At 37.1% G+C, this 24,208-nt stretch overlaps 1 protein-coding gene across 15 annotated transcripts in view; it reads left to right on the top strand.

Annotated features, from left to right (window-relative positions):
• Window positions 1-24,208, top strand: part of CADPS2 (calcium dependent secretion activator 2) — a 318,019-nt gene that overhangs the window by 228,774 nt on the left and 65,037 nt on the right. For 8 of the 15 annotated variants that reach the window (XM_074168764.1, XM_074168756.1, XM_074168763.1 and 5 more), the window contains 5 exons: window positions 3,530-3,631; window positions 7,870-7,933; window positions 9,303-9,426; window positions 11,985-12,005; window positions 22,935-23,038. In XM_074168764.1, the coding sequence (XP_074024865.1) occupies window positions 3,530-3,631; window positions 7,870-7,933; window positions 9,303-9,426; window positions 11,985-12,005; window positions 22,935-23,038 (415 nt within the window). The remainder of the gene's footprint in view (window positions 1-3,529; window positions 3,632-7,869; window positions 7,934-9,302; window positions 9,427-11,984; window positions 12,006-22,934; window positions 23,039-24,208) is intronic. The other 7 variants (XM_074168769.1, XM_074168768.1, XM_074168766.1 and 4 more) reach the window with 1 other exon arrangement.

Raw genomic sequence — 24,208 nt, 5'->3', positions numbered from 1 at the left:
AATATAAGTGATAGAGAGAAGGCTACTCAGGTTTCAAGCGTTCAGTGTTTCACCTAGTTCTCTAATCCCAAAAGCAGTTATGAAGAATAAGGAGGAAAAAATGTGGAGGGAAGAAAAATTCACTCTCCCTTTACCTTCTTGAGAAGATAATGTTAAAATGAAAACTCTTCTTAAGACAGTTGATCATTTTTCTTGGTTGAGTTCTTGAAAGAGATGTCCCAGGCTGCAATAAGAAAGCTGAATACTGGTATTGAATTGAAAAAATCAAGTCCAAACCACTATCCATGACATTTGGGATTGTAGGAAAGGCACATTTGTTGTTGGTTTTAGTTGTAAAATATTTTTTGCATAGTTTCATAGAATCATAGAATCATAGAATGGTTAGAGTTGGAAGGGACCTTAAAGATCATCGAGTTCCAACCCCCCTGCCATGGGCAGGGACACCTCCACTAGACCAGGTTGCTCAAAGCCCCATCCTGCCTGGCCTCGAACACTTCCAGGGATGGGGCATCCACAACTTCCCTGGGCAACCTGTTCCAGTGCCTCACCACCCTCACAGTAAAGAATTTCCTCCTAATATCTAGTCTAACTCTCCCCTCTTCCAATTTAAAACCATTACCCCTTGTCCTGTCACTACATCTCCTGACAAAGAGTCCCTCTCCGGCTCTCCTGTAGGCTCCTTTCAGATATTGGAAGGCTGCTATGAGGTCTCCCCGGAGCCTTCTCTTCTCCAGGCTGAACAACCCCAGCTCGCTCAGCCTGTCTTCATAGGGGAGGTGCTCCATCCCTCTGATCATCTTCGTGGCCCTCTGCTGGACCCGTTCCAACAGGTCCATGTCCTTCCTGTGTTGAGGACTCCAAAGCTGGACACAGCATTCCAGGTGGGGTCCCATGAGCGCAGAGTAGAGGGGTAGAATCACCCCCCTTGACCTGCTGGCCACACTTCTCTTGATGCAGCCCAGGATGCGGTTGGCTTTCTGGGCTGCCAGTGCGCACTGCCCGCTCATGTTGAGCTTCTCATCCACCAACACCCCGAAGTCCTTCTCCTCAGGGCTGCTCTCCAGCCATTCTCCGCCCAACCTGTATTTGTGCCTGGGATTGCCACGTCCCAGGTGCAGGACCCTGCAATTGGCTTGGTTGAACTTCATGCGATTTGCACGAGCCCACCTCTCAAGCCGGTCCAGGTCCCTCTGGATGGCATCCCTTCCCTCCAGCGTGTCGACTGCGCCACCGAGCTTGGTGTCATCAGCAAATTTACTGAGGGTGCACTCTATCCCACTGTCCATGTCTCCAACAAAGATGTTGAACAGCACTGGTCCCAGTACCTACCCCTGAGGAACACCACTAAATCTTTGAAAACCAAATGACTGCTTGAGTCTGATTTTCTTGGCAGGAACAATAATTTTTAAATAAAAATAACCAGCTCAAACCAGTGCTACTTTGTTTTATTCTGTCTTTAAAGCAATTAAAGAAAAATATCTAGAAGATAAAATGAGTGGGAATTTTTAAACTATTTATCTATTTTTCTATCTCAGCTCATCTCAGAGTCAGATTCTTTTTTCTGTGGATTCTTTTTTCTCAGTGGTAGATAGATATTCCCAAGAGTAGCAAATAATTATCACCAGCACAATACATGTTATGAAAATGTATTTTTATATTCTGCTTGTTGCAATAAGGCTAATGAGAAGAAACAAAATAATGATTTAGAGTTTGTGCTGTTTTCTAAAAACATGTTTTCAAGAGAAAGTTTTTCAGTGCTGTAGACACTCATTTTTCTAACATTTGCTACTATGCAAACATCCACTGAAAATATATTTAACAGTTCTGAAAATTTTAGGTGTTGTCAGCGAGGTTCTTTGTGGCAACAAACTCAGTGAAGTGACAGGTCCCCGCTACATAGCGATCCCAGCCTTAGTACAGGTTGACAGATATGACATCCTACTGGCTCACCTTTTTCACTTACTGTTATCTGGACCCCTAGGTCTTTTCTGTCATATATATGACATGCCTCAGCGAGGTTTAATATGACAGAACTATTTACTTTATCACTCCAGAGCACGATCTCTCCTGACAATGAAATCAGACGGTGCAATTTACTTTAATTTGAACCCATTCTATCTGTCAGAAGGCTGAGGTAAAGTATCCTGGCATCCATCAAAAGAGAGAAGATAAGTTATTGGCTCTTTCACATCAAATTTATACAATAGTATATTGATGTGCCTGGTTACTCATATCTCCACCATATCTGATTTTTATTGTTGTCTTCACAATAATTTAAGGAGTTGAGGTGTTCTTTCCATCTTGACTTGACAGATCACAAATATAAGTGATTTAAAGGGTGAGAGAATTGTTTATGTCATGACCAGGTGGCAACTTATCCCTTCTAGGTTTAAGTATAGTGCAGACAGTTAAAGTAACAATTTAGCAAAAAGATGTTCATAAAATCCGAGAAATATTCTTAGAACATTCATAGAATGTTGTCTTTCTTCAGGTCATTTTACTACAATTTTCTCAGGTCTAGAAACATTGAGGTACAGTTTTGGAGGCTCTGAAGGAGGTACACGGCAGAGCAATACTTAGTGTCAGGCTCATAAGCTCGGGTGGGAAGTAGTAGCTGGTTTGTTACCCTGGAGCTGGAAGTTATGAGAGTTACTGGAAGTTTTCAGATACTTCTTTTTAAAGTCTGCTCTATGTGGGGAAGTTGTGACTGCATGGCAAAAATACCATTTGGGAAACGTGTATGTAAATTTCTTTATTTTTGTTACTATGTTAATATAAATCCAGTAATAACAACTTCAGGCTAAGAATTTAGGCTGTGTGCTTAACATACTTAATACAAAGCTTATTATTCCTTAATGGGACTTAAATTTGACGTTTAAAAAACTACTAGTGTTTTTGGTTTTTAAAGACTTTTTTTTAGACTTTTAAAGACTTTTTAAAGACTCTATTTGTTGTTGCATCCATTATGCTATTTTATATGGAAGTCTTGTTTACCTGCTGCTATTTGTCAATAGGGGTGAGGGATCAAAATCCATGCTCACTTTAAGCAGGGGATTCCTAGGTGTTGCCTGCTCTGGCTTTTCTCACTGTAGGTTGCCTCCCACCTTTATTTTAAAATAATTTTAAGAAATATTGAGCCTCTGGGAAAATATCTGGAGGATTCAAGGAGTTGAAATTCAACAAGATGCAAGTAGGCCACTCTATTCTGCCAGTAGTACTAATTTTCCCGAGAAAGAATATTATATATCTTTGGGAATTATTTGAGAGAAATGTATGTACCCTGTGTTCGTATTGGGATCAGGTAGGAACTTAGGACTTGAATTTAAAATTCAGCTCTAAAGTTAAATTGTTTGTCTAGTTGCGGTCTGTTCTTTAACTATATTCACAAGTTACTGTTTATCCTTCAAGGCAATGGGAAATGGGAAAGGAGAGTTAGCACATGTTAACTAAAAGCTTTGAAAATAAACACTGTTCAAAGAGGAATCAGCATGAAGATATATCAACAATTATTAAATATTTAATATTACAGGCCAGATGGAATTGGAACAGTATCTGTTGAAGAGAAAGAAAGGTTTGAAGAGATTAAGGACAGACTTTCCTCCCTTTTAGAAAACCAAATAAGCCATTTCAGGTGAGCGTATAATTTATTCAATGAATACTAGGTTTTTTCTGGAACAGTTTTCTCTTGGTGTTCAATTTTGGTCTCAAACAAGTGGAGTGAAAATAAAATAGTCTACTGCAAAGAATTTTTAAATATATTAAATCTGGAATAATCTATCTACATAAGTGATTGTGCTTAAAATTTAATTGTGTGTCATGTGAGTTGAATTTTTCTATGGTAGAAAAGACTGTGCAAGAATATAGGCCTGATTTCTGTTGGTTTTTAAGCATTTAAACTTTAAGCTTTCTATAACTCTAACTAAGAAAATTGAATGAAAATGACTGAGCCATAGCAATTGCTGGATTAGTACTGATCGGAAAAATCATATGCTCAGAGAAAATCTTTGATTGATGGCAGCTAAATCTTTTCTAAATGTCTGATGTAATTTTCTTTGTTTCATGATACACTTATCTTTCCTAAATCATCTAAGGTCCATTATCCTTAATAAAGAGTTTGTCATATGTATGAACTGTCAATACCAGTAGATGTTTAGGGAAGGAGTACAAGAAACAGAGCAAACTTGGGGTGATATTTCCTTCTCTTTTCTAGCAATTGATGGTTTATGAAGCTTAGCATAAAAGTCTATTAGTTCATCATGCTAAGCCAACCTATCTGCCATTATTCTGTCAATCTAATCCTTTTTTAGAATGTATTTATAGAATTTTTTTGTCTCTGTGTCACCTTATGACAAGGAGTTCTGCAGTTTAAATAGTGCTGTGTGAAATGGCTTTCTTTTGTTTGGCAAGGTTGGCTATAAGTTTGTTGGATGCTCCTCTGATTTGATGAGGTGTCCAGTATTCACTGATATCTGTCATATTGGCAACTAGGTTGTTGGGGATTTTTTGAGCATAGAGGACATAGCAGTCTTCGTCTCTGAGCTAGGGTTCTTCTTGGAGGGCATTCCTTTGGGGGAAAGAAAATGATGCTTCCTTCCTTTATTTTCTTTAAGGATACTTTCCTGACACATTTCCTGTTTCCTGTTGTCCATGGGATTAAATAGCTCTTGCCAGAGAAGCAATACAGAGCAGTATAGAATCATAGAATCATAGAATGGTTTGGCTTGAAAGGGACCTTCTGCTTCCGCTGTTCTTTCTACTGTCAGTTTGAATATCCATGACATGTACATGTGCCCTGGAATATTTTAGAAACTTTCATGTCCTTGTTCGGATAGGTTTTACAGTTTTTAAATGCCAGATTCTCTACAGTAACCTCTTTATCTTTCTCATGGAGTTGCACAGAGAGGGTTTTTTGGACACTTCTTTTTTTCACTTGTGGCATGTGTTTGACTTGATCTCCTGCTTTTTTAATTTTCCCTCAGACTGCTTGTTGGTTTCTTGCTGTTTTGATTGCTGCTTTAAGGTTTTGGCTTTTGTTTTTCAAGTTCTTTGTTTTTTCATACTTCCCATTCTTGAATCCACATGTACTAAATATACATGTACTGAATTTTTTTGCTCTCTTTTGCTACATTATTAAATGTTATTGTTTTATCATCACTACTACAGAGCACCTCTCCTGCTTTGCACCTCTCAAACCATGTCCTCTTCACATTTGAGACCAAATCCAGAATAACATCTTTTCCCTTGGGTCCTAAATTAACTGTCCAAAGAAGAAATTCAGAACTGTGTCCGAAAATATTTTCATCATATCTCATCCTAAAGAGACATTGATCAAGTGTACATGTGTGTAGTTGAAATCTCTTACTATTTGTCATCAATTTTCAGCTCCTCTAATCTCACTTAACATTTCCTAATCACTGTCATCATCCTAATTAGAGGGTCAGTGGTACAGACTTTGAAAGATCAACAGCACTTTTTTTTTTTTTTTTTCCCTGTCATATGTAGGACCTTTTCTAAGCTTTGCCCTCACTGCATTGCTTAGCATTGCATGCACTGGTCAGCTGTCATTGTGGACAGTGTACCTGAAGAGTGTATTTCTCTTCCTGCCTTTTCAGAGATGTACTGAACATTTTCTGTGTCCACCTAGGTCACTAGGTCACAACATCTGAAAAAGATGCTCTCCCACACCTGTCAGCTAACCCACGGCTTCCAGTCTTAATACTCTCCTATGGCCTTTTTAATTTTAATTTTCATTGCTATCAGCCTGGATCCATTGTGATTAAAATGCAGTCTGCCCATCCCATGCTGGTGGCTCTTATCTAATATATTTCCCAGTTCTTAAGGAACTTAAACTTTTCCTCTCTGACATCTTATCTACCCACCGAGACTCCAGTTGCCTGCCTGCCATCAAATGTGGGAGAGCAAATATTTCAGAGAAAGCTGACATGAGCGTCTTGGACTTAACCTCTTGCCTGGCTGTGTGAATTTAATCTCTGGAGTGTTCCTCCTATACTTCTGTATGTCACTGGTACTAATGTAGACCACAAGTGCTGCTCCTTCTCTGTTCTCCCTTAGGTAACATATAACCATCTCCTGAGGTCCACTACCTTTGTACCCAGTTAGCAACTTACTGCTTTGTTCTCTTGGATGTCACAGACCCAATTGCCATACGTCTAATAAATGAACGGAACACTCTCACCATCTATGTCTCCCTGTCCTTAAAGAGCCCCTCAAATGTGGGAGCATCCTTGGCACAGCTGAGCAGTGTGAAGTCAGCTGCCGTAGGGGTTTTATCCAAGAGACTGAATTTTTCCTTGCCAGCAAGATGCTGCTTCCCTGCCTCCTCAGCAGCACAGAGGCAGAACTGCTGAGTATCCCTTTAGGCCTGTACTGTGAACATTTCCTTTTCTTTAATTGCTTATCTCAAGAAAACAAATCTTCTCTGTCAGAAGCTCCTTGCACCAATTGCTGTGCAAGCTTGTTGCCTACATTGTACTCATACCTGTTGTCTCTGCAGTAAACTGAGTAACCCCTGTTCTACCATGGGACTTCTGTCTGCATCAAGAACTTAAAATTGGTTGGGTTTTGGAAGCTTGTTATTTACATTTCAGGACATACCTGGAAGGAACTCTTTGATTTGAAATGTTAACTATAATTTTTAAAAGGGTGACATCTATTCTGAAACTACCATTAGAGGCTGATAGGAATGAACAGTGGGAAAGACAAGTCAAGGATTGTGGAAATATGCTGCAAAGGGAGGAGGAGACAAAACACCTAAAGATGTGTTCTGTTTTAAGATGACTTCGCGCCTAAGGTTCATTAAATCTGCTTTGCTAATTTGTTAACCTGTCCCCAAAAAACATTAGCACTACAGTGAGAATGAAACACAATGAGGCAAAGCAAATACTGGAATTCTCACTGCAGGAAATCCTTTTTTGACCTTATTTACAGGGCTTTATTTTGGCTGACCAAAATTTATATCTAAAATTCACTGTCTGAATCCTTTTATCATCAGAAAAGATTTTACTATTGGAAAACATTAGAATATGAGGCTACCATTCTCAGTGAGTAATGATAACAAAAAAATAATCTCAGCAATATAAAAAATCCTTTTTCCAGTTGGGGATATCCAGCAAGATTTCATAGACAAGATTAAGAGAGGTTACAGTTGTTTAAGCACTGTGGTCTCATAGAGCTGTTATATTACATCTTCAGTAGACAAAAATGAAAAACAGAGCTATAAATGGGATCGCTTTTTAATTTACATGATTTTAGAAGTATCGGGACAGAAATGGGCATGGTTTCAGTTGTAGCTGGTAAGATTAAGATAATATAAAATGGTTTTCCAAGCTATTTATAATAGAATAGGAAAAAACATGGAATATCTACAGGCATTTTTATTCCCATATATCTCTAGAAACTTAAATATCTGACACTTTATCTTAATCCAATATTAAAACGATATAATATACAGACTGCTACTTCACAGCTCCAATAGCTGGCATGGTTACATGACAAATAGTACCTCTTTCCAGGAAGATGACAATTAGGCTCATCAGACACCATTAAATATCCTTCATAGTTGAGAAAGTGGAAGTTATGCTTTTTGCCTTTCATATTTTTTCTTGATTTAGGCCTGAGCTGCTGGTGGTCTGATGCTGCTGTACTATGTATATGCTCCATAGCAGACTACTGAAGAGGCCCTTCTGCTCTCATTAGTGCTCTGCATATGGGAGTCTTCTGCTAACATAATTTAATGCCAGTTGTGTACACTTATATCTCAAAGTAAATTCTTAACTTACGTATAATAATTCTGATAACTTTCTCTTACTCTTTTTTCTTTTTTCCTTTTTTTTTTTTTAACTTTTTAAGATACTGTTTCCCTTTTGGACGTCCTGAAGGAGCTTTAAAAGCCACACTTTCATTACTTGAAAGGGTAAGTTTGGGAACATATTTTAAATTCTGCTTGAGTACTAAATCTGCATTTTTCTTTTGCTTTTAGGCTGCTGAAAGCAGACTCATGTCTTCTCAGGTATTTTACTGCTGGTTTTAATTGTTCACTGGGAAGTTTTTTCCTCAGTATTTTCCACAGAGGAAAGCAGCTGTTTTCTGTAGGACTTATTTATTGGACTTTCACTTCAAGCCACAGTAGTGATTCTCTGTTTCTTTATAATTTAATGATTGCCCAGCATTACCTTTAAAGTAGTACAAGTCTACTCTATAGCCCCCCTTTCCTGCTTTCTATGGGTTCTGTGCTACTGATGTTGTCTGTAATGATATGTAACATTAAAAAGCTTCTGTATAATCCAAATAATCTTCCATAAACATGTAATCTAGTCAATTTAAGAAGAAAAAGCTATATGCAGCAAAACTGTCATGGACAGCTATAAATATAAACTCCTGCCCAGCAAATTCTCTTGTATTCACTGGAAAAGAGAAGACCTTGTAATGGCAAAAGCATCTCAGACTTCTCTGAGGAAAGGGAACTTTAAATTCCAGCAGAGATTCCGGAGGAATGTATCAGCAGGAGCCCAGTGAAGGTATGAATTCAAAAAAAGCTTAGATCCCAGTCATTTTAATGTCATTTCTTCATATAAAGAGAATTTGACATAAATGACATATATTCTCAGTTTACCTCACTTGCAACAGGTGATTCATTTTATCAAAGTCCTATATTTTAAAAAACAATAGGCTTTAAAAACTGGCAGGTTTTAGGAAAGCTTTATATGATCTGTTTTTCTACTTGTCTGTAATAAAATATTCCACCAGAAGGTCAGTATTTCCCCTGCCTACTCTAGATGACTGTTTTTCACAGCAAGGACATGCTGAATTTGCATAACTTTATGAAGGAAGAAACACAAGTCGGTATTAGCTAGCTCTGATGGTGTTGTTCACAGTTTCTCCTTTACACTGTTGAAGAGTCAATGGTTATGCAATAGTGGAAGCTTTTCCACAGGTGAGAACCAAGCAAATTTCCATATTCACAACTTTAGTGGGTACCACGATCCAGCCCATCCACGAAATGCTCTTGCTATGCTGGTCTTGGCGTCACCCAAGTGAAGACTGACTGACAGGCTGCAAGTTGCCGAACGGTAGGCGTATTGTATATAAATACCATATAGGCAGTCAAATCAGGGTTGAATAGGAGCCTTCAAAGACAAATATCTAGTTCCAGCTGAAATAGTTCCCTTTTGCTTTCTGCCTTTAGTCATTATCAGATCTGTAGTAACATTAGAATACTTTTATCCTTTTCCCTTGGGTTTGGGGTAATGAGTATAACCAAGTGGTAATTGTCTCTGGCACAGGTTTTAATGAAAGATATTGCCACTCCCATACCAGCGGAAGAAGTGAAGAAAGTGGTTAGAAAATGTCTGGAGAAGGCTGCCTTGATCAATTACACTCGACTTACAGAATATGCCAAAATAGAAGGTTAGTACAGCGATCAACTGCCAAAGTGGCTGTAAAAGCCAACAATGCCTTTTAACTGAATATTCTGTGAGCAGCCTTTTCCCTTTCCTGAACAAACCCCTTCCACAGCAAGGGGAAATGTCTCATTAAAATCTCAGCTGGCGAACTATGGAGCTTTTTCCTATTCATTGCTTTAATATGCCTCCTGGGACCCTGTTTGAATGGAAGACTAGGACTTCTTAATTTAAGTTGCCCTTTGTTCTTACTTTTGAGTTCTCCATAAATCTAAAAGGTTGTTTATGGGTTATTTTTTATTTCTCTAACTATTTCTAGTAATTAAACTACTGACAGGAAATTTTTTCCTTATCAGCAGTAACAGTACCTTGAAACTTGAAAACTCTGGATATAGATGCTGTTCTGATGTACTTACAAGACAGGCAGATAGATAAATCTTGTTTATTTTTGCTGTTGTGTTGTCAGATATATAATAATAACCTGATCATTTAAACCTTAATTACATCCTGATTTCCTGAATGAACTAACGGGGAAAATCCTAATGGTAATCACCATTTTTTCTGGAATATATGTATGTTCTAGAATGTATATCATGAAATTAATGAAGATTTTGCTCCAAAAAAATTGCTAGCTTACACAATGTCATTTTAATATTTGTAAAACTTACATAAAACACAAAGGAAGTCATAATAGTCAATTGCCTTTTCAAGACACATCTGTTATTCTCCATAAAGTGCAGAAGGCTTGAGATATATTTGTACAGATATATTCAGGAGTAGAAAACAGTGTTTGCACATCTATACATCTGGTTTTTTGGAAGTAGAGTCAATTAGCAGGAAAATACATGAAGGATGAATTCTGCTTTAAAAGATTCAATTTTTAGGCATAGTATGTTTTTTCATAGCAGATATTTCTAGCAATGACCTAGAAGAAATAGAGTTATCATAGCAGCAAAATGAAAAAGCATTATAAGTTTAGCAATATTATAAAGCCAACTTTTTCCTTTTTTCCATTTCTGCTCAAAGTCTCTGAAAAACATGAGGTAACCAATCTGACAAGTGATTAACAAAAACCCCATCTGATCACTATAGCAACCAGTATTATATCATGGGAGTAACAACATGAAACCATCTTAGTAACCAGTTTATCATAATTAATTATGATATCATGTTGTGTTAAGGAAAGGATTATTATTAAATCTATTCTAGAAAATGAAAAAGTAAAAATACTGTTTTCATTAGTTATTATCTGTCTGTTTTCATAAAAGGGATGTTTTCTTAATGGTCAGTATTTCATTTTTTTTTAGCAAACCTGTTGAAATAATGGGTATAAAAATAGTACCATTTTTAAAAGATGACAAAATCATGCAAAAGATACCTAAACTTGCTGACACTAAATTGAATTGCAAAAGTTTTTTACAGTGCAGTAATTACATCTTTGCCAAGGATTTTTAACTATCCTAGAGTAGCAAATTTTGCACCTTAAAATATGCACACTGTTAACACTGCAGTAAGCTGGAACAGAACATAAAAATGCCATCCATCCCATCCGTGGCTTATTTTGACTTGCAAATTTATTTTTGGGTTTATTGTCTTTTGGTTGAAACACAACTAGATTTCTGTAAGTAGTTTTACACTTGTCTAATTATAAACCCAAAGCACAATAGATAATTGCATATGTGTCTGGTAGCTCAACAAGAAATAGGTTGAGTACTTTTCTGAGAACAGAGTACTGTTTGAAAGTGAAGGACTCCAGCATTATAACATCAGAAAATTAAACACATTGGTTTTCAGTAGCAATGAGACCTGTATTTGTCTCTTTTCTGTACTCAGGTCATTACAAATATCCTACATTTTTACCGATTTAATGTAATAGTTTTCGACAATAGGTTCCATTCCTCTTCTTTAGGTTTATGGGAGCATTATTATATCTGTATACTGAAATTACCTTCTTCTCTTGAAAGTAATGCATGTTAGTGTTTACATTAATTGTTTCCTCCTCAAATTCCATACAGAAAGTGCGTCGTCATTAACTTTGTAACATTACTGATGTCCTCAAATGTAGCTGCCATTCATTGTTGGCATTTTTTTCCTATTCTTTAAATATTTCTTTGGTGAACATCATCATATCAGTCAGTCAAAATGCAACTGTTGCATGATAATATCAGCTGTGGTCCAATAGTAACTACCTAAAAAGTAGAGACGCAAAGAATGCTCTAACAAAAAAAAAATTCTTACATTCTTACATTATTCTACTATTATTTATGGTATGTTTCTAATTTCTCCAGCACAATATGGATGCAAACTCAGCCAGTGAGCCTGAAATAGAGACTGTGTAGACCTAGTAAATAAAAACATGCTACCTAACCACGTACACCATTTCTCCCTCAGCTGAGAAAACCCATCACTTGGGTGAGCTGACTGTCAGGACTCTCACTGCTATACTCAAGATTTTAAGAAGATTTTAACTCCTTATTTGGTATTTATTCTACTCTAATGAAACAAAAATAGTTATATTTCTGTAATGATGTTTTTCTTCTTTCTTTTTTTTTGTTTTAAATTTAGCAACAGCAGAAAAGGACTCAGGTGATTACTATTTGTGTGCATGTCTGCATGTACTACAAATTTATTGTGTTGTGTCTGTTGTTTTATTATTTTTGTTGATTTCAACAGTATCAAGATATTGACCAGAATATGTGTGAACATAAAAATTAATTTTGATGTAGTATAGTCCATGCATTCTTCATTTACAGTGATATTTAACTATGATGTGCATATTTAGTAACAATTTAGATAATGTTATATTTTGGAATATGATGCAATTGTAGTTTCTGTGAAAGAGGTGTAACTAAGTGATGCAGAAAAGTTTGGCTGTTAAATTCAAAAATCAGTTTGTGTATTTAGAGAAACGTAGTTTCATAGTCATCAGCAAACATGATATCCATTTTTAAATGGGTTGCTGAATTTATTGATGAAGGTCTTAATAGGACAATTAATTTCATAAAGCTGGTTTTAAATTTCTCTGATATGGCATTGTTTAGTGAGATACTTATTTTTCCAGTTACAGCTGAAGGTTGTGAAGATGGTAGGTCTTTGTGTTCCTAATTTCCTGAAGCTGATATGTTGTATATTCTCCAATAGTGCAAAGAGTTTTTTGAGTGCTTATATCCAAATATTTGATAGACTGATCATAAAAAGAGCATAGCTGAAGTAGTATTTGTGGCTGAGTAGTACTGGCTGCATAGAAGTATGAGGGGTTGTGCATATATATGCTTGGAAATAGATGCACACACTACTTTGACTTTGTAATACCTTTTTTAAAGATGTACACACAGACCCAGTGGAGGCCTGATCATGATGGTTTGTGGTGTTTCCACAAATATCAGCCACAGCTACAGGAAGGGACATTGTTTTCTCAGCATGAAATCATTTTTCATCTGGAAAGACTGGGGGTGATGACTTTAAAGGTTGCATGAAATTAGTTCTAAATGGAGCTCCTTGCCAATGAGGGGCTTGAAGGGAGAAAGATGGTTCATTTCTGGAGGAAGAGCTTCTTTAGCCAGTAAACAAGGAAAAGATACCAGCAAATTAGAGAAACTAATTTTTTTACAGTCAGTATTGAAGATTCAAAAAATTCCGTTGGTTCCCAAAACTTCCACTGGTTTCCATTTGAAAGCTTTAAAAGCTCTCGAAATAGAAGAGCTCTGTGTGGGATTGTTAAAGAAGAAAGCAGATGATGCAGTGGTGGTATGGACATTCGTGCCTCAGCCTGTTAGACTGAGATGACACGAGCTCACGTTGATCAGGTGATTCAGAGCACTTCGAGGCTCCTTCAGCGACTTCCCTGTGAAAGGACCTATCTCTCACCATCAAATGCAAATGCAGCCTAAGAAAGTTTCCCTACTCAGTATAATATCTAAATCTAGATAACACAAATATTCCATTTAGAATTTTTACACCTGTAGGTATTGAAGAAAATATCTCTTCAAATGAGAAATTTAGAAAAATTTTGAAATTCATTTGTGAAATGAGAAAGCTAATTCTAGACTTTGTGTCCTTTGACCTTTGTGCTCTAAAATGTCAGCTGTACACTATTATATAGTCTGCGTCAGCTCAAGTACAAATCTTCAGTGCGCCACACATGCTTGCTATTCTTATTTTCTTGCAGACTCATTATATCAGAAATAGAGACCATTAAGCACAGATGACACACAGTTACAAGCACAGGAAAGAAAGAAAAAAACCAAAACTGTACCTGATTTCAGTCATTTTACATTAGGTTTATGCACACTTTGAAATAGACTATTGCCATGTTCTTAAGACAGGATAGCAAAGCTGTCCCTTAAGTGACGTGGCAGATAAATATATTAGAGAATGGATGAGAGGAAAGCCTATCACATACAGTGAGTAAATGGAAATTCATTGCGTGTTAGGTGAAGCTAGAGGTTTATAGGCTGTGTTTATAATTTAATTGCATAATTAAACTCTGCTTCTGACTAAAAATGCAGCTGAAAATTAATCAGATAACTCTAAAAAATTACTTTTATTAAAAGGAGTAAATAGACTGTGTTCACCAGAATTTTGTGTCCCATTGAACCCATTTCTCTGATGCAAAAGATGAAGCAGCTGAAAGGAATCACAATAAAGTTATATTTTAGCCTGGCTAACAGGGCCAAATCCTGCTCCTATTGGTGTCATTACCTAAACTCCTACAGTTTTCATCATGAACTTGATGTACAGTATGCTTAGCTCTATTAGCATGTATTGCATTGTCATGGAAAATAAGGAAAAACTATTTCTTGATAACTATTATTTACTCTTTAACTTGTGCACCAGATACTGTATGGAGATTCTTGAATTGCAGGAGTGTCCTTGTTAGGTAATACAGAGGTGAACATGCAAATTCTTTTTGTTGCGAAGATCCTTTTCCAGCAGTGTGGTTGCCAGGTTCCCAGGTCTATTCCCCAAGTGCTCTCATTTTCACAGTCTCAATTGAACAAGACTCTGAATGCTTTCCCAGAAGACAGTGGTTACTTTCTTAATGGCAGACACAGTGGTATAAGAAGCACTTGCAGCAACAGGATTTGTTTGCAGTCAGGATGACATTTTATTTAGCACTCCCATGTCGTTGTACTATTACAAATATAGAACAGCTTTTTTAGTAAAAATTACATTTGCAATAACAATTACGCAGAGTTCAGCATGTCACTCCTTACAACACGTACAGTTGAAATTCTCATGGAGTAGCTAATCTGTTCAGTCAGAATAATTGGCATTATGAGGAAAACAGCAGCAAACCTACTATTCTAATTTTGAACTGTGTCTAAGAACTCTCATATAATGCCCTTGTAGTTTGCAGCACGGATTTTTAATTTTTCAAGGAGATGATCACAGCATCAATATGTGAAAAGCTCTTTTTAAGTATAAACCATTTTAATTTCAGCACATGCTGCCTTTGTGACTTCGCTACCTGAAAGTACTTTTTAGATCATTTTGTTTATGGCATATTTTCTTGTCTTATTCAGTATTTAACTTGAGTTAACTCTTCCCATAGATAATGCTGAATATAACTGGACCTGCTAGATGCTGAGGCCAGAGACAAATAGCATCCTTCAGATGCATTTTGTATAGCTTCCAATGAACAGCTTATAGAAATTTGCATGCCTCCCTCACCTGTCTTCTGTCCTTCAAAAGAGATGGCCTGCCTTATACGGAATTCATATTTTTTACTTCTTATATACATCCATTAACACAGAGTTCCTTTATTTATTCCTTCTGAACGGAAATGAATGGTTTTCCCCATTTAAATGTATTTGAAATCTGAATGGCTGAGAAGTAATGGACTCTGCTAGTGCTGCTGTCATTGCATAAGAGAAGTGATAGAAACTTACATGTAAATGCATTTTTCAGTGCAAGGGCATTACCTTGCTGCAGAGAAAAAAAAAGACTGGGTTAGGGATTAAAGTGGTAAATGGCTGTGAAGTGAACAGGGCAGTATCTGTTATTGTCCATAAATACTCGTCTCTGAGACAATAGACGGATTGTAAAGATTTGAATTATTAGGTAGTTGTCTGTTAACTCATTATTTTTAAAAGTCTGTAGTAACTGAATATACTGGGCTGCTTCTGTCAATCAGTTTTAATAAGAGAAATGAGAATAAATTTGATTAAAATCAAAGCAGATAGTTTCTGTGTAGTCAGTTGTTCAAAGACAAATCACAGTAGTCATCCCAATATTTCTCTCTATCAGACAGACTGCCAAAGGCTGACTAACTGTTAACTCCATACAATTGAAGGTCAGGAGCAACTCACCATTTTGCTGTTTTTTAAAGGATATCGATTGTTAACATACTCATTACATGCAAGTTTCTAAAGGAAGGGTAGTATGTAAATGCCCTCAAGGCTCAGAAGGATCTATCTGACTTAAAAAGAAGAACACTACAAACATTATTGAAATTGAGAAGGCAAGTGGAGAGAGTCATTGTACCTGGAGAGGACTTGATTAAAGCTCTCCATCCATGTTCATTTCACTGAACAAACAAAAAAGAATGAGTTGCACAGCAGCACAGCACCTTCTTGGTCTCTGCTTGTTGTGCAATTAAATGGAAAGAGGATATGGGCAAATATCCCTGATTTCAATTTTGGAGCAGAGGTCTGGAGAGGAACCCCTGAATTGTTAGGTCCAAGTCCTGATACCTCCTTCATAAAGGTACCTGCATCCTCTCTTAACAGCTGGGCTGAGTCTTTGTTTGTCACTGCTCTTCCCCTTTCCCGCCCCCTGCTTTGCCCATGTGAAGGCCATGTCAAATTCTGTTTGCTCTATAGGTGAAGGAATTACCTTACAGTCAAATTAGTTCCTAGTTTTTAGCAGGCTAACCTTGTCCTCTATCCCTAATGAAGGAGGGATAGCTCCCTCTCTCGTTAGCAGTTCGTCATTTCCAGTTCCTCCTCACCCTATGATGCATTTTTAGACAATTGTTTTATACAACTTATACAAGGCTTTCATCCCTTTGTCTCAGAGTTCCGGCCTCCTCTTTTTCATCTGTATCATCTTAGGTGCCTTTCTCTATTAAACTTCAGCTTTCTTGAACACTGGGGACCAGAACTATGCAGTGCAGTCATCTCCATGAGATGCCTTACACAGTACTAGTAGTACACTTGTCTTTTTGTGTCTCTATCATGCTTGTGGCACACAGCCATTCTGTGAAAAGTTAATTCAACCCAATTTTCAGAGTTTCGATAGTTTCCAGCTAATGACTTCTCAGTTTATAGGAAATGTTTATTGTTGTTCATGTGTCAAAATGTATTGTCCTTCCTCTTAAAGTATTAAATTTTGTTTGTCTCTCATTCTTTTGAATTATCCAATTCTTGTCACTTCATTTTGACCCTGCTGTCTATTGCCAGTGTTCTACAACATTGTCACTGGTGCACTCCTAATATTTTTTCTAAAGTCTTTGGTGAAAATATTAAGGAAGCTCAGCCCTAAGACAGATCTTCAAAGATTCCTCAAGAAACCTTTCTTTGCTCTTTCTCAGTGCTACCCATTGCCTTTCTCTTGAGGCAGCTTCTTTATCCAACACATAGTGTCTTTTTTAATCCTCGTTTTCTTCAGCTTAACTGGTAGTTTTCCCATGAGGCATAGTATCAAATGCTTTAGTAAAGTCAGCATAGATGAGATCCACTGAATTTCTTTTCTAAGAAAATACCCTATCAAGAAAAGCTACTGCACAAGTCTAACGCAACTTACTTTTGCAAATCTGTATTACATTTATTCCATTTTCTCTTAATTTTATGTCCTCAATTAGTCATTTCTTCAAAATTTGTTTTAAAGTTAATAATTGTCAACATTACATTTCCCTCCTCCTTACCAGCCAGCATTGGATTTGCTGTTCTCATCTTTCAGTAACTCCCCAAAATTTAGACTCTTAAAATTATTAGTTTTTTTTTAAAAAACACTTGTTACTGAGTCTACACTTTCAAGTGCCAGTTTCTCTCAGTTTAGTGTGTCAGTTATTCAGGTCCCTTCATTCGTAGAGCTCTTCAGTTTGCCGTGTCTTTTACCTCTGAGTTTTATTCCACTGGAACAGAAAGTGCTGAGAACATTAGTTCTTTCCCCTTTTGAAGAGACAGTAGAAGTGAGGGGAAGGAAGAAAATACCAACTGCTTGTATCTGTATTGCCACAACCAGAATGCAATCATAAACTGTGCCATTGATCAGTAACTAAAAATTGAGGATTCTTTTCAACTCTGCCTTTTTTATTTTGCTTTTACCTCTGCAAATTTGTTGTTTCTTTTTTTTTTTCCAGCTTCACATGAGTTAAAAGATATCCTATTAAAAAAAAAAACAAACACATATTTGATTGTCCCATGAAGGTAATTGCATTGTATACCATGATAATTTTTTAAAAACTGAAAACATTATAGTGTGACCCAGTTGAAAAAACCATAGACTAGGAGATGTGAACCCTTAACTTTCTACAAATCTCATAATCTCTCTGTACAGAGGTGATAATGGTGATTAATTTTTGAAGTTTTTTGTCCCTAGAATTTAAAATCCCATTGAATTCTTAGAAAGCAATTATGGAAAAACTGGCTTCAACTTCATAATTAAAGCTAAATTCCATTATTTATATCAGGCTAGAATTATTTTTTTTTTATTCAGAAGAATATAGGATGTCCTCCCAGATGTCCACTCCTTACTCTTTCATGCAGAATTAATTCTGTGAGAATTTGCAAGAAAATCCACCACAGTCAAATCTAAATTGTCTGTGGGTGGATTATCCCAGTCACAGATTAACTCTGGAGAGTCAGTTCAGGTCTAGCAACATATATTAGCTCCAGGTTATTGATGTTTGTGCTGCTTTGTAGACTTCTACCAAATCTAAAAGCAATCTTGCTGGTTTCACATGTCAAAAAGTCTGAATGAATGGATCCTACTGGAGCAGAGTGGGCTCTATACAGTTCAAATGATGATGGATCCATGTTATCAAATTATATCATGGCCTGTTTTACTGCACGGCTTCCCTGTCATCTCCCCTGCCTCAATATGAGTTTGCTCCCAGGCTCCAATTTGGAGTGACTAAGTCAGATTCCTGGGCAAGAGAGCTGGTATAGAATAAAGTGTGGCTCATTTAGGTCCATGCACTACAATTGGATTTGGAAAGAAATGCGTAAGATTTAGGTCCCTCTGCACAATATCCAAACAGGCAATATTCCTTCAGAAACTCCAAGATGGCTCAGGCTGTGCACTGCTGTGTGTGCAGCGCATCCTGGAAGGAGTTTGACAGCCAGCAGTCATCGCTTTATCTGCCCTCCTGTGGGTCTAATTCTGGCACATGCATAGAAATAAATTAGTTTACCTCCGTTAATAGGCACCTTGCACTTTCTCCGGGCTTGAATGCTGGTAGCACTAATGTTAAGTAGCACGACAGCTGAGTGCTGCCAGCAGCCAGTGCAACAGCGCTGATGAAAATTAAAACAAATGCCAGTGGTCTGACATGAAGGATCAAAATGCAAACTGAATGTTCTGTTGCAGTTTGGCATAAAAAGAGCTTGACCAGCTCCTAAGCTGGAACATCACCACAGAAGTCTCCAGCTCCATCTAGCCAGCTGGATGAGGAGGTACCCGGGTGCCCACCAGGGCTGAGAACGTCTCAGAGTCCTTGGCCATGGAGGGAAGTGATGATCCAAGGGAGCAGCTGTTCTATTCCTGTGCTCAGCAAATGCCAATGAGAAATTAAACACGTTTAACAGCTTACATGCTGGGGAAAAAAAAGAAAGAGGTGAATTGTACATTTGTCTTCAAGGATAAACTCTCTTCTGGAAAGCAAGCTTAAGTTAGCTTTTAGACATAGATGGTCTCAAGAACAGAGGAACAGGGAGAAGTTCTCTGACCTGTGTGACACAGGAGGTCAGACTGGATGATCTGACAGTCCCTTCTGGCCCTGGGCTCCATCGGTCCATGAAACAGTCACCTTTTCATTTCAGTAGCATTTTAGTCAGTTAACTTAGCTCATTTAACAATATTTTCTTGGTACCTATGTGACTCACTGATAATGCATACTTGAGAAAGCATCCATTATTCGCAAAGCCTGGCTTCCTTTTTCATTTCAGCAGAATGTGAAGCTGAAAACAGATGATTGATGGCTTTTTCTGTTTATTTTCTAAAAGATGTCAAGCAGCATATTTACTGACTCGACTCCTGCTGCAACTTGTTAGTTTGAGTAGTGTAAACACATCTTAACAACCCTTAGTAATTGTGGGGAGAAAGACATCATGAATATAATGAAAACTGACAGCACTGATTTCCATTCCTGTAATTTTTTTACGCTTATAAAGACAAGCACAGTGTTTTACTCAGATGTTTTGGAGGTTCTAAAACTTCCAGATAACTGTCTATTTGTACTCATATTTCAAATATACTACTTGTTTGGTTAAAAAAGGTTAATATTTAGTTCTTTTTCTCTCAAAGTACTTCATGGACCCTTGTTTATACACCCGTGTAAATGGCGTTTATCCATAACACATATTCACTAGATTTTGGAAAAAGAAAAGTCATTAATTACAGAGAAAAAAGACTAGCTGGCATGGTAACTTACAGATGGAAAAGAAGCTTTAGATGAAGCCTAAGCAAAATGTAGGGAAGCATATACCATCCAAATGAAATTGCATGTATTTATTTATTCTGGGAATAAGTAAACAACAACAAAATTAGAGAGATTTGTCCAAGGATGCAGAGTGAGTGCAATTATCTGCCACCTTTTCTTATCAATAAATCTTGTAGGAAAATAATGATTTTAAAATTACTATTGAAAGCTGTATGAAGCATCAAGAGTAACTTCCATGTTTTTAGCAAGTAGTAGTTCGCAGTAAACTAGTAAATAGTAAATAGCATGGGGAAATTCATGCAAACTTGAAACTGGAAGACGTTGAGCCGAATCTGTCCCACATTTCTAGTCATTCGTGCCATGAAACATCATTCAGAAACTTGCCATACTCATCTCAAAGGGAAATTTACAGTTTTCATCCTCTTTTTCCTCCTAAACACACTAATCCTATTGAAGAAACTATTCCTGAACCTTAGTTCCATAAAGACTGAAATTCTTGCAATTTTTTGCTAAAATAATTTATCATGACTGACTTATTTTTATGCCAGCATCATCCCTGATCATAAGTAGGTCTTCTCCTTCCCAAGTGTTCCCACACTGCCTGTGGAGGAGCACTTCTGATCCCTTGTTTCATCCTTCATGCTTTTTAGGCTTATTATGCCTTGCAAAGAAACAAGCAAACATACAAACAAAACCAGACTCTCCATTCAATGCCATTTCTGATTGAAAATCAGAATTCTTACCCTTTCAGTGCTATTTCTAATGAAAATTCATCACTTCAACACAGGTGACCAGAACTGCGTCTCCTCTGTGCCTTGCTCAATGGTATCACAGAATCACAGAATATTTTTGGTTGGATGGGACCTTTGAGATCATCGAGTCCAACCAACAAAAAAAAAAACAAACAAAACCAAAAAAATCACACCCAAAAAATCCCAGAACACCAAGCACCAAAACCAAACCAAAACAAACGCACACAACCACACACCACACCCACCCACAAACAGACACAAACCAACAATCTCGGGCACTAGAGCATGCCCTGAAGTGCCATGTCTACACATTTCTTAAATACCTCCAGGGATGGTGACTCCACCACCTCCCTGGGCAGGCTGTTCCAGTGCCTGACCACTCTCTCAGTAAAGTAATTCTTCCTGATATCTAATCTAAACCTCCCCTGCCGCAATTTCAGACCATTTCCTCTGGTCCTGGCATTATTCCCTTGGGAGAAGAGGCCAACACCCACCTCTCTACACCCTCCTTTCAGGTACTTGTAGAGGGCAATGAGGTCCCCCCTCAGCCTCCTCTTCTCCAAACTAAACATGCCCAGTTCCCTCAGCCTCTCCTCATATGACTTGTTCTCCAGACCCCTCACCAGCTTGGTGGCTCTCCTCTGGACACGCTCCAGCAGCTCAATGTCCTTCCTGTAGTGAGGGGCCCAGAACTGAACACAGCACTCGAGGGGAGGCCTCACCAGGGCCGAGTACAGAGGCACCATCACTTCCCTACTCCTGCTGGCCACGCTATTCCTGATACAGGCCAGGATGCTGTTGGCTTTCTTGGCCACCTGGGCACAGTATTATTACTTTCCTGAGACCATGTTTCTCATCGTCATGATCTCATCACTGTGGTGGTTTAAGATAATCTTACAGTTAGCAATAAATCTGTGGTCTTAGTCTCCTGCTCTCCCTACTGATAATGATGTCCATTCAATAGCCATTTTTAGGCTATCTTGAGCTTATTCCACATGTGGAATAAGTGAACTTGCTCCAATGCAAAAATGCAACATCAGATTCAATATAGTTAGAATTAGAATTAGTATAATTAGAATTACTTTCATACTAATTTAGAGGAGCCCTTTCTAGGATGTAATTTTTGAACAGTCTACAGCTTATTTAGTTTCATTAGGAATGAATGCAATTATGAATGCAATTATTTTGTTTACTTTGTTAGTGATAAGGTCTATGAAGACCACGCTGAATTTGTGATAAAATGAGTTGTTTATGCTGAAATCAGATGTGCCAGTCATACTCTGTATTATTATAGCTGGTTTCTTGCTAAGACTCATTAACATCAGTGATACCGGTACTGATGTATCAGCTGTATGAATAGTACTTGCTGTGTCTCCAGGGAGGGGAGGACACTGACCACTAGAGGAAGCAGCAGTCTAAGTCCAGCATAAGCATAGAAACCACTGTTTAAGTCTGAATCCAGTAGCAGAGATTTCAGTAGGCCTTTGTCAATTCTGTTATAACATCTTTATTTTACAGCTCTACTTTCCACTATGGTACTGAAAAGAATGCAAATTCACTCTTATAGCTGAGCAGCAGGTAGAAAAATTATTATTTTAATAATTAGTTATTAGAAATCATTTATTTGAATCATTATTGTGTTTTGTACTTTTGTTTTTTCTAAATGCACCTAAAATGTACTGTCTTATTTAGATAACACATTTGGAATTTTTGACTGCTGCAAAATGCATGAATCTTGCTGAAGACAGTCATGAGTCATCTAGCGAGAACAGCATTGTACTGGTGGTACAATAACAAAACAGGTCTCTAGTGTCTGCTGTCTTTGTATGTCTGACCTTGAAGAGAATTAGAAATCACTTGTTGCAGAAGTTGAGCATCTAATACATTGATGCACCTGTTAGTTCTCACATATTAAATCAGATAATGTTTATAATGATCAGTGATTCTTTTTTGAATTAAATATTTTCTCTTTCTAGTGACCTGGACATTCAGCTGCATTTACTTTTATTAAAAGATTCTCCTTAACATGTAAAATTGCTTATACTTCAAATATTGTAATTTTGCACAATTCCCGTTCCTTTCTGACATCGTTTTCCCTTGCTATTGAATCTTCTTTCTAACTAAAGCAATTTTGGTTTGCATTTTATATTTGAATAGAGACCATGAACCAAGCAACACCTGCGAGAAAACTGGAAGAGGTTCTTCACCTTGCAGAACTCTGTATTGAAGTACTGCAGCAAAATGAAGAACATCATTCAGAGGTGAGGCCCAAACTGCATTTGCTGTAGAGAATGGTTCCTTCCTGGATTTTTTAGCTCCTGATGCGAAGCAATTCTGTCAAGAAACATTTTAGCTTTACTTTCTGACATATGTTTAAGGCAGTTCACATTTGCAGAGGAATAAGAGACTTGAAGCTTATGAAAACTGAAGTGAAATAAAACTCTACTTGAATTCGCTTGAATGAACTGTAGGTTTAGAAATGAAAATTAAAGAGCGTAAAATACAGAAAGCATCTTTGTGCTAGAGGTGGTGAAATGGTATGGAAAAGATTCATAGCCTTATACGGTTGTTCCTTCCAACTTTTCACCTCTCATTGAAAATAGAAAGAAAATGTAACTGAATGCTATTTTTCATCATGATGTATAGATTGTGATTTTAACATAAAAATAATGATGGGTGTAATAATCACATTCACACTGCCCTTCTGTTGGTTGGACAAGTAGTGCTTTTAAACTTGTACTTTTTAAAATGGCATTATAAGGTAGGAGAAATAAAATAGAACAATTTCATGTTTCTTACTCAAGTCTTCATGGCACAGAAATCGTAATATTTAGAATACTTAGAATTATAGCACTTTTTATATGAAGGAATTACAAAAATTTACTCAACCAGGTACACAAAATTGTATATACTATTAACATTTTAATAATAAATATACTTTTCTTAGGTTCAGGAAATTGTTTTTAAAATGTTCTCAAAAAACTCAGTAAATATTTTTGAGGAATACATGCAAAGGGATAAACATGATTTAGTATATATAGTTATAAATATGATCATTCAAAACATCTGTTTTTATATCACACTGTGGGATCTAGTTTTTAGCTTTACATCTGTCATGTGTGAACTTGTTATAGATGTTTTATCTTATACTGAAGAAACAGCTGTCTCAATGATTTGAAATTAATTCCCTGGAGGTCCTGTTCTACACTACTGTTGCCACTGTGTTACTCCGTAATGATTACTTAATAAAATGTATATATTGTTGTCTTTGTCTTTTGAGGACGTGCATTATTGTAAGAATATTAGACTTCTGTGGAAAAGAAAACAGATCAAATGATACATCTCTGTTCAAAGATTACTTTCCATAGTATTTACTTGCAGCCAGAAACGTGGTATTTTTCAGAAGGGTAAATATACTGCTTGTGCCTTCA

Source organism: Numenius arquata, chromosome 2 (genome assembly GCF_964106895.1).
Source record: "Numenius arquata chromosome 2, bNumArq3.hap1.1, whole genome shotgun sequence".
NCBI classification, from domain to species: domain Eukaryota; kingdom Metazoa; phylum Chordata; class Aves; order Charadriiformes; family Scolopacidae; genus Numenius; species Numenius arquata.
The sequence above is the reverse complement of the archived record's forward strand: the minus strand, read 5'-3'. Positions and strand labels throughout refer to the sequence as shown.